The sequence below is a fragment of the Maylandia zebra genome, linkage group LG23 (assembly GCF_041146795.1).
Source record: "Maylandia zebra isolate NMK-2024a linkage group LG23, Mzebra_GT3a, whole genome shotgun sequence".
Lineage (NCBI taxonomy): Eukaryota > Metazoa > Chordata > Actinopteri > Cichliformes > Cichlidae > Maylandia > Maylandia zebra.
In genome coordinates this window covers 2,576,158-2,587,433 of record NC_135188.1, presented here as the reverse complement: position 1 = coordinate 2,587,433, position 11,276 = coordinate 2,576,158, and the positions used below count along the sequence as shown (strand labels likewise).

General features: G+C 39.4%; 1 protein-coding gene across 1 annotated transcript; it reads right to left on the bottom strand.

The window, feature by feature from the left end:
* Nucleotides 1-129: 129 nt before the first annotated feature.
* Nucleotides 130-8,528, bottom strand: soat1 (sterol O-acyltransferase 1). Its single transcript, XM_004555084.3, has 16 exons — nucleotides 8,373-8,528; nucleotides 7,719-7,870; nucleotides 6,740-6,798; nucleotides 5,933-6,081; nucleotides 5,744-5,803; nucleotides 5,526-5,633; nucleotides 5,125-5,410; nucleotides 4,899-4,977; nucleotides 4,692-4,776; nucleotides 4,543-4,588; nucleotides 4,313-4,442; nucleotides 4,093-4,190; nucleotides 3,906-4,004; nucleotides 2,487-2,622; nucleotides 2,191-2,336; nucleotides 130-2,076 (listed from the first exon to the last, which is right to left on the bottom strand). The coding sequence occupies exons 2-16, from the start codon at nucleotides 7,867-7,869 to the stop codon at nucleotides 2,011-2,013; spliced, it is 1,698 nt and encodes a 565-aa protein (XP_004555141.3). The 5' UTR covers nucleotide 7,870; nucleotides 8,373-8,528; the 3' UTR covers nucleotides 130-2,010.
* Nucleotides 8,529-11,276: the final 2,748 nt, after the last annotated feature.

Genomic DNA, 11,276 nt, shown 5'->3' with positions numbered 1-11,276 from the left:
CTACACCGCTGGAGGGGACATGTAGAAAAACTAAAAAGTTTAGAAGTTCTTCCCCACTTTTAAAAGAATGTGATTACCAAGTTTAATTAACATATGACTAAGATGATATAGTCGATGTACTCATCAATATTAAACGGATATATTTCCTTTATTAAAAAAATACAGCTCAAACATCTGAAGTCAATACACGTATAACAGCATACCTTTTCATATATTCTTCAGATTTCAAGAGGTTATTTAAACGTAGACACCTGTATTTGAAATTTAAACATGTAAATCAACACAATAAAGACATTATTTATTTTCCACATGGGCTATTACATACACTTGAATAAAATGTGTAAATAAAATACTTTCATTTTATTTAAATTCTTCAGTTTGTACATGATGCGCAAAGAATGAATCAAAACTTTGTCTACAATCCAAAGATAGACATGATTCATAAAAATGTCACGTGACACGATACCCATGTCGATTCAATGCCAGAAGACATAACAATGAACACAAACACCACAGTAAGTAGGAAAAGCTCTGGTCCCCGAAAATAAACCTCTTATGCAAATAAACAGGATTTATACAATTTGGCCTTTCACTGTAATAAATATTCTATTTATTCATAAAATCGTAAAGGGATGAAGCTGTGTGAAAGCTTCCTGAAAATGTCTGCGTTATCTGTAAATATTAACAACAGTTTGCTTGTGATTATATTTGATTATTTTGGAAAAGAAATCTGGAAATCTCTCGCTAAAATGTGCAGAGATTAAAAATAAACGCTTTAAAACAGTGCCACCTTGTGGTCACTTACTTTTTAGAAGAGCACATTCTATTGCTGGTTTAACTTTGTATGGCAGGCCTCATTCATACAAATAAACACAGTCATCATGCATTTCAATGTGTAACGACCGCTGATTCAAAATAATGCAAATAGTGCCTGAAACCCATTCAAAATTAAAAGCAGAAACCAAGTCTGACTAACCTGAAATGGCTAGAACAAAATGCATAACAGTGCACTTTAAATAACAATGTTTTAGCCCTTAGTGCTGATCAAGTGTCCTTCCAACCTCAGTGTTAAAACATTTTAGCAGCCAACTGCAAGTTTTACAGAAGTAGACATTTCTGAAATCACTGTGCAACACGGAACAAAACACATCACTTAACTATCCTCAGTGACAGTTATTGTATGTTCAAACCTGTTTAACTTAATCATTAATACATCCACCAGTCACACAATATTAGTAGATCCATAAAGCTCCGCTTTCACACTTTACATTCGGTGCATGATCAAAATTTTTAGATTATAACTACAATTTTATGTATAAATACAATTATTGCATGTCCTGCTTCCAACTTGTGTCTTGATACATGGAAATCAACAGAAAAACGGGAAATGTGGAGCTTAGGTGCGTTTAACTCTGCACAGGTCCACTTCTTAGTGAGTGAAATGTCCCCACTGTTTTCCTCTTTAACTGACTGAAACATCAAGATTTTATACAAAACAGCAAACAGTGGCAGTCTTTTTCAAACTGACTCTTATTGGCACTGAAATAGATATCATTGATCCTGTGACACCGACTGTCCTTCAGTAGAGTAGCAACTGTAAACACTTGTTAAATATTAGACTTTACTGCATATGTGAATAATGTTTGTATTCAGCTGCTATGTCACTATTGCCACATTCATAATGGCACAAGGAGTGATTTCACAGTTTATCGAGGCAAAGGGGAATATGGAAACGTCAGAAGATTAAGGAACGAATAAAAATAAGAGTCCACGTGTTCTGTTGTGTGAACGATGATTTTGTTTTGGAGTTGATAACTTAAAACAAATAAGGCATCATTATAACTTTGCTGGCTTTTTTTTTGGCAGAGACTTTTTCCATACATTCAAATAAACTATGAACCTTAAATAAAACAAAGTCCAGAAGTTGTGACAGTAGCAGACAGGCTGGTCTCATTTATACTGATCAGCAATAATCGTCGTCCCAGCAGCTCAGCTGTAGGTCACAGCCCATCAGAGTCTGTCATCAGGCCTCTCACAGCTCCAAGAGCGAGGCTTCAGTAGCTCAAAAAAGGAAGGCTGGAACAAAAATAACAATTAAAAGCTGAATTTGTGTCTACTCTCACTCTGAATAACTGAATTTCACTGCATCTTTGGAAAGAATATACATCATGTGATTTTTATAAGCAGTACCTCCTTCAGGGGACAGTAGCGCTGGGCATACCACTCCTGAGAGTACAGACAGATAATGACTCCCTGACCCAGGAACAGGGACGTCCACATGATTATGTTCCAGATGGGGCCTTTCCTTTTGTCATGCAAAATGAAGTTGAACATCACTGTGAGAGGACAAAGAGAGAAGATAATGAAAAACTGACATACAGATTTAACTTGACTGGGTTTACGTGACCCAGACATGATACCACAATCATCTGATGCAGTACAACTCAAGTAATATCATTTTTATTAAAGGCGACAAAGTCTCTTACTTCCAAAGCACATGAAGAGGCAGAAGAGCACAGGGTAGAAGAAACCAAAGCAAATTGCAAGAATGTACTCATGAACCACTGCAGACACTGTAAACACGAACAGCATGGCGGCTGGTCGGCAGCGCTTCTGAGAGATCTGGAAACAGAGACATGAACACAAATGTTAAAAAAAACAAAACGCACAATCCACTTTAAGTTTGAAAGTTTTTTAAAGTACAGCGTGTAAAGTTCTCACTGCTGGATGCCACTGGATTACAGACTGCAGTCTGAGTTTATATAAGCTCTGACGATTGCTGTTCGACAAACATGTTTTAGTCAGTCACTGGACTTTGTTAGTGAATAAACTCAGAATGCAATCCAACTGTTTAACAGAGGCAAAGTCAGATTTTTAGGACACTTTAGCTCAAGACTACCTGGCATAATGTCAACCTATAAATAGGGATGGGTATCGTTTAGGTTTTATCCGATAACGGTGCCAAATTTCATCAGATTCGAGGAGTTACCTCCTTTGCACAGCATCAGCTTAAAGCACTTGTTGCTGCTGAGTTTGCATCTTTTGCTGTGAAGTACAGCCAGACTTTTGACCGCTTCGCCTTGGGCATTTTTAATCTGTAGCTCTGCTCTAAAAGAACCTACGTACCTGGGCCCGCCTACTATCCTTGGAAAGGTAAAATGATTGGCTGGAATTCAAAGTGTGTGACATCTCAGGGAAAAAAAGCACCAAAATGTGCGCTGCTTTTCGGTCTGGTTACTACCGTTTATGTCGGTACCCATCCCTACCTATAAACAGCTGCTTGAGGTTTAGCCAGGATGAATATATGTGTAATCTGCTGACAATAAGAAATTTCACCAATAAACAAGCATGTTTATTCCCCGTTGTTTGACAATTTAAAAATATGCCGGTGGGTGGCGTCTCTTTCCTTCGCGCTTTTGTTTCTTTGGTGAAGGGAACGCCACAGATATGATGTCTGAAGGTGCGTACATGAATTTACATCCATGGCACACAAACGCCAGAGACTTTTATGCATGTGGCCATCCTCTAGCCGCATATGTAAAACACGATTATTCAGAAGGGAGACGTCTTTCCCAACCATTGTATTCAAATACTGTGAGGGAACATGGCAGCTTCCACAAACCACAAATCCACCATTATGCACTTTTAATACATTAACTGACAGTTTATGAGAATGCATCAGTTTATTGGAAGACATAATTACACACTAATCCATGTATATTTATGAGTACAGTGTCCTTTCCATCTCTGCTAAATAAACTCAGTAAATTACTGACTCCACTTACATTAGCATTAATTTATTTCAGACATTTTTGAACAAGCTGCAAACTTATGAAGACTGCTGGTGCATGTTTACAATTGTGTGCTTTTACAGTCTCTGCTGCATCAACAGAAGAGCCACTTACCCACAGGAAGTCCCGGTAAACGTAGTAGTACAGCCAATCATGGACAACTACATTCCAAGTGCGATAGTAATTGGCAAAAGAGGTCGAATTCCACCAATCCTGTAACGTGTAGTCAAAATCACACGAGTCAAACACTGAGCACAAAGAAGATTTAGTCCAAATTTTAAAACGAGGGTAAAACAAGTACCTTGTAAAACATTCTGTCGGCAAACCGAAGCATCTCAGCAAAAGCATTGAGCCAACAGTGGAGGAAGGCAAAGAATCCCAGGAAGAGGACCAGCACCCCTGCCAAAAACACATGATTGGTCAACAAACAGCAATAACACATCTCTCGCCTTCAAATATGAGAAAAGATAAAATCAAAAATAAAACATGAGGTTTTCACAAAAGTTTGTTTCTAATCTTACCTGGTAAGATTGAGTTAAAGACACAGAGAACCATGGCTCGCAGATCAAACAGCTGCAGACTGATGCTGCGAAACTGAGGTATGCACAGCCGCACAAACACGTAATAGGCATAAAACAGACAGCCAAGTACCTGTGGAGTGGGAGTGGTCAAGAAAGTAAATGTAATTTAAAAGTAATGAGCTGCTTGGACATTTAAGTGAAGTTGCTATAAATGTGTCAGAGGTTGGTACCTGAAGTAATTTTGAGACCACGTAGCCCCACCGAATCACCGGATTCCTGTAGTAGGCAAGAAAGGAAAGGGGCTTTTACAGCTCTACTGTAAAACAAAACAAAAAAAGGGTTCTATATATGCTCCATGAGAGAGAACAAAACACAGTACCTGGGGTACTTGTCTCTGTAGATGAGTGTGGGTGCAAACAGGAAGTAGAGATACTGAGAAACCTGAGGGACCACTGGACCAGGGCCTGCAGATGACAGTGAAAATATATGAACACAAACAAACAAACAAAAAGCCATCAGAGAGGAAAGGTGAGCACACCGTCTGATAATAAATGTAAATGGAAACCTGGTTGTATTCAAAAAGTACCATTTTTTTCTTTACACCATGCGAGGACTCTTGGTACATTCTCCCTGACAAATGAGTGAGCTTTCATCATTAGACGCACCTTAAATAGATACAAATAAAATAGATACAAATCAAAGAAGCTACATTTCAAAGGGCAGCCTTATGCATGTCAAGATATATGCAAAGACTCTTCACAAATGTAAACTAAGCCATTCTGATCAGAAGAGAGACTAGACTCTTCATCTACCTGTTCCAGGATGATGATGAAGCAGGACGCAGGCGGGAAACTGTTGGTCACCACCGTATAGGTGGGCAGGAATCCTAGACCCAGAGCTTGGTAGAGCAGGAATAAAGCGCCAAACAGCAAAGAATACAACCTGAGATGGCTGTGGGAGCCAGAGTGGCTCTGTGCCCACAGGTAGAACAGGGTGTAGGGAATAAACAGCACAGACAAAAACATGCAGATCCACGTGCACACCACCAGAGGGAACTGCCCAAAGGCATAGACCAGCAGATCAAACTCCAACACCAGTCTAAGGCAGAAGGAGAGAAAGCAATCATCAGTAGTCTATCAACAAAAGCAACAGAAATAGACAGTCAAATAACACAGAATCAAAAGAGAAACGATTCATAGCAGGTTTATATTACCTGCCTTCATCAATGAAATCTACCACAAGTGTACTGAGGATAAAAAGAATGAGCAGGGCAATGAACATGTGGTAGATGGTCCTGATGTGGTTCACCTCAAACAGCTCACTGTGAGGAAAAACAAAAGACTAAGTGAGGAACTGTGAAGTCAACAAACCATCTTTCAACAGCACCGTCGCAAACACGAGTGATAAAGTATCCAGACTGCATCAACTTACTCTAGGAGGGATCTGCGGCTTACAAACAGCTTTCCCTCACCGTGAGGAGGACGAAAGTGCCTGCAGAAAAACACAGTGATGAGCTGTCGTCTTTTTAACACGAGAGTGGGAAGTAGAAGGGCATTAGCATCTGCTGTAACCAAACGCCAGATGCAGCTTTTCATTTGGTAGCATAGTAAGCTGCAGTACCTGAGTTTGCTCCGCTCCTTGTCTGACATTGGAGGTGAAAATACAGCAGGTACCGGTGCGGGCTCCAGGCTGGTCGATTCCTCAATAAGACTGTCCATAAAATCATTGACCTGCGTGTCAAACTGACGCATCAGGTCACTCTTCAAGTACTGGGCAACAGAAAAGGACACGGAAATTGTTATTAAGTTACAAAATATAGAAAGTCTGTGCCAATAATTATTTTCTTTCTGTATATGCAAAATTAGTTTCTCACCTTACAGCTACTTTTAACGACTGATTTTACATATTATAAATATGCCCTCACCAAGAGTGGATTTACTGCACCGTTGACTGCATCTTAAATTCAAACCCAAGTTTGTGCACAAAAGCAACAGCTCTGCGTTATCATTATGACACATTCAGTGCCTTTTATCGCTGCATTTTAAACACACAGCAAGTGTGAAAAACATTAGAGACATAGCTTGCAGTGTTGTCCAGCGTCTAAGTGTGCGATGTTCTTATTCAACCTTTAAGAGGTCTGAATTGATCAGAATACTTGCTCAAGCATTTCAGGGGGGGGATCAGATGATGTTGATCATTCTAGCAAGGATTCACATTTGCATGGTTTAAATGATGAATGTAACAGAAGACATCAAATAAATAACCGCAGGGATGTCCTGGCCCAGGTTAATGACCAGAAATACATCAGCTGCAATAAATCCACTATTGCTCACATTTCCTTAGTACACTTTTAAGTAAGCAATTTAAAAAAAGCCCGCCCCCAAAAAAAGACATGATGTTGAGTCATTTCTTAAAGAAACGACTAACCTCTGCTTTCTTTTTCAGTTGTAGTTTTTTGCTGATGACGTGTTCCACTTCAATCCTCCCTGAAATTGAATGAGACACACATATGTTAAAAAAAACAACAACCCCAAAACATATGTGTAATCTTCTTATTTTAAAATGTAGTTCTGATTTTTGGGCACAGCAATTAGCAATAGTGTCAATTAAATCAATCATGTCATCTGTACAAAACTTTCCTATCACTATCAGTAATAATATCTGTATTTTGACACTGAAAATGGCAGTAAAATAAATAAAACGGTATAATGTGGGTTTGGTTACTGTGTTGTAAAATGCTACAGTCTGTGACATAGCAGAAGTTACATCATACAAGTCTTCAGTCTCCAATCCAAAGTTGCAAAATCCAAAGGGAGACACACCTATGACAACATGCAACAAGTACAATCACATGTCCTGTGGCCGGAAAGCTAAGCAAATGCAATTAATTGTGGTCAAGGTTACTGTAGGTCATTAGGCTTTACAGCTGTCTGATGATGAATAGGTTTGTTTACTTTAACTGAGGTCAGGCACACAAATGACTTTAAGCACAGTAGCTTTCCACCCATCACGCAAGAAAAAGTCAACAATATAGCTGACGTTGTCACAAAGACGTGCATTGTATTATCATGCTTTGTGTTTAGCTCTTTCGTAGAAGCATACAAAGAACTAATATAGTCCCGAGGTAGGTGTCAGACCAGTATTTCATTTCTCACCTTTACATTTTGTCTTTACTGGATCATCATGACTAACTTGGGCGTCATTTGCCCGGGTTAACCAGAGATCACGATGATTGCTTAAGAGGAACTAATCACACATGAAACTTTCAGTTAGTCATACGTTTGACCCAAGAGGGGAAATTTACTGAAACGATGATTTTTGAGCTGTTGAGTCAACAGATTCACTGTATCAGAGGTCACTGCCCTCTCGGCTGGCCCCACTAATGAGGGAGTTGAGATTTTCTCACCATTGCTGGTGATGTGGTTGTCTTCACTGCTTTGCTGTCCTTTCCCCGGACTGAGCTCCCCATCCAAAGAGCTTTTCAAGTCAGGGAAGGTAGGCATCGTGGGAATGGCTCGGCTGCGGAGCCGGAGAATAGCGTCATCCTCGCTCTCCATCCTACGGAAGCAAATAGGTTAATCATTAAAACAAGGGAAAGAACCGGCGGCAGCTCTTGAACAAACGAGACAAGCCCTGAGAACACACAAGGAAGACAAGCTAGCACATCACTGCTGTGCCACCTAACATCGATGCTGATATTGACTGACAATACAAACCCAGTGGGCAAACACATCACTCTCACATGACACGGACACGCAGCTAGCACATGAGTTAGCTCCCGTCCAGCTGGCATCAAGCCTCAATGAGACAGGCAGCGGCTAATTCATGGAGCTCGCTGAACTAAAACGCTACCTGGGTTAATATCATACACCGCTAGCACTAACTCTGATACTAAATCTGCCTGTTGACGCTCGCGAATATTGTTAGCATGCAATACAAGCTTTACTAAAGCTAGTCAAACCAGCCAACTTGATGTTTTATCGTCCGCTCCTGCGGGACGGGTTGACCGACACTGACAGAAATGTAAAATTGCGGGCAGCACAATTTCCTGAATACCTACTCGTTTCAACCGCCAGGTCCTCTCTTCTCAAGCCTCTCTCTCTGACGTTAATGAGAGCGAACCCAGATGTGAAACTCCTCTAATCACCACAACCCGAGCAGCTGCTCACCTTCCCCATTCTATAAACACTACAGAAGATGAGCAGCACCCACGATTCTGATTGGTCGAAAGTCTCTCCTCCTTTTGACGTCACCGACGCTAAACTGCTGACCAGCGCGGTCAGACTCAAACGTCACCCGCTTCGTAAGAAATATTATTTAAAAAAACAAACAAAACGGTTATATTTGTAATGATTAACAAATAGATAAAACATAAATGGAGCGATGTATTCCTGCTGCAAGCTGAAATAATTTGTCTCGCAGTTTAATTAGATTCAAAATAAAAATCTTATTATAATAGATTATAATGTGTCTTTTCCCGAACTCCTCTTACACGCGTTAATCATTCTTTAACCAGTGGTGTGCTACACTGTGAAGTACATAAATACACAGCAAGTATTACTGATACATTCAGCCTATAAAGACAGTTTATGTAGGGGAGAACATGTCATGAGTTATGAGATGAATGTCATTAATATGGGGAATGTTTGAGGTATATTTTTATATATCAAAAAAACAAAAAAACAAGAAACCAAACCCCGATTCATTTACCACAATTTAGTGTGCTGCATCCTAAACTTAAAGGATAGAAACAAAGTATTGGTCCTAATGCACTAGTATCGATACCAATGCCAGCGCTGGTATCGTGGTAAATTGACTGATTTAGCGTTTTTCTGTTCTCGTGGAGCACTCAGTGTTAGGGTTCCTGGGTCGGTGACCCAGTGTTTTGTGTTTCTGGTTATTTGATTTTGTTATTTTATTATATTCTAGCTTTGCTTTACGGGTTTTTCTTAGTTAAGGTCCTCTGGGTGGGGTTTGGTTAGAGTTTTAGTGTTTTGGTTTTCTGTCTGTGTTCCTTTGTTGCTGTCTCCCCTGTCTGCTGTATTTCCACGTCCAGTCAGTGTCTGTGTCTGCCCTGGTCCCACGTCTCTGTTCCCTTTGTTTTAGTGCTTGCCTGTGAGTCTGTGTTATGTTTCCTGTTTTACTTTGGAAGTCCATGTCTGATGTTTATGTGTCTGGTTTTGCTTCCCCTGGTCTCGTTAGGCCTGATTTGCCCCAGCTGTGTTTCCCTCCTGTTACTCATTCCCTGATTGCTCCCTCTGTGTATTTAAGCCCTGTGTTTCTCTGTGTCCATGTCGCGATCTACTGTTTATTTTGCTGTGTGTTTTGCCAGTCCACCGGTGTTAGTTTATTTTGAGTTTTTTCCAGTTATGTTATGTTTGCGTTCAGCATTAAAGCTGTTTTGGTTTAGGTTTGTCTCTGGAGTCTGCATCTTGGGTCCTATCCCTGTCCGCACACAGCCACCACCTAACACTCAGAGGGCTTTATACAACATGCCGCATTCACCCATTCATATCTTCTATGCTTCAAAGCTAACATTCACACACATTTAGTATCTTGCCCAAGGATACTAAATGTGTGGCATGCTGGGGGAGCCAGGGATTGAACCACTAACCTTCCAATCAGTAGATAATATTTGGATCCACCCACCTGTAGACAAAACTCATTATATGGATCATATATATAAACTGCCCGGGGTAGCAGGATTATAAAATTAACCATCGGGATTTCTTTTTCTAACACTCAAATCCTTAAAAAAAATGATGTGTGGTAGCTGATCTCAGAACAAACGGCGACATTACCTGTACGATGCTGTCTGTAAATACATTTAGCAGCTACTTTTAGTGCAGTGGCATTCCCGGGGTCACTGGGATGTGCTGTCATGCATAGCTGTAAATAAGTGTTCATCAAACAGTGACGATAATTGTAGGTCTGACTGATTGTATTGTCTTAAACAACGAATATGTAGCTTGCAAAGAAGAAGAAGAAATATATGTATTTGTTATTTATTTCTTTGGTGTTTCTGAACAGCTGTTCTTGCTGCCTGGCTGTATAGGTCTGCTGTTATATAATGAACATGAAAAGAACTTAACTTAATAGACATGTTATTGGTCTTTTTTGTTTTTTTCATTTTAAAGTCAGCAAGTACAACAAGCCTTCAATGATGCCATCCATAAAATGACTTAAAAATATATATACTTCAGCCTTTGAAGATGACCATATCCTAACACACTAGAGGTGTGGCAGTCTTTGTGTGGGACAATGCAGGTTAAAGCTCTGGCATTGATCATTTGAAAGTCAAATATACTGTATTGTATTTCAGTGCAGTTTTCCTAACTTATAAATACACTAACAAATGAAGAGAAATTGTAAGCTAAAGCTTGTTTTTATTGTAAAATGTAACCTAATCTGTTCCCTTTGTCCTTCCCTTCCATTTGCCAACAAGCCAAACCTGTAGCTGTCTGGTAATCACCAGGTTTCATTAGTGAAAAAACAATTCTGTGAATTAAAATAAAATATGAATATAGGAAACAACTCTAGTTTTAGTATTGATCAATTTGGTAAGTATTGCCCGATGAGGTTTTTGATGGATGTGTTAATTGAGACTTTGGATGTCTACAGGACTGTGAATCACCTGCTTTCAAAAAGTTCTGTTTTTATTTTAATAGCAACTGATTTTCCTAAATCTGGCCTCTAATATTTGCCCTAAATACGGTAATACAAAGAAATATTATTAGTAATTCTAACAGTCTTAAAACATAAACTAAAACTAAACATTTTCAAACAATAAACAATACAATGAAACAAGAAAACCTATGTTTGTTGAATTAAAAAGAAATTGTCAAAACAAAATAAAAACTGATCAAAAAACAAAAACTATACAAATTCTGACAGTGGATAAGAATGCGGTGCAGTCTAACATAAAGTGAGACGTCTGGTCACTCATCCACCTTTTCAAGTCATG

Coding starts and splice junctions, on each gene's coding strand:
- soat1 (XM_004555084.3), bottom strand. CDS start 7,869: ATGGAGAGCGAGGATGACGCTATTCTCCGGCTCCGCAGCCGAGCCATT. Junction 4,443..4,542: donor TGGTCTCAAAATTACTTCAG/GTACCAACCTCT, acceptor CCCACTCCACAG/GTACTTGGCTGTCTGTTTTA. Junction 2,337..2,486: donor CCTCTTCATGTGCTTTGGAA/GTAAGAGACTTT, acceptor GTCCTCTCACAG/TGATGTTCAACTTCATTTTG.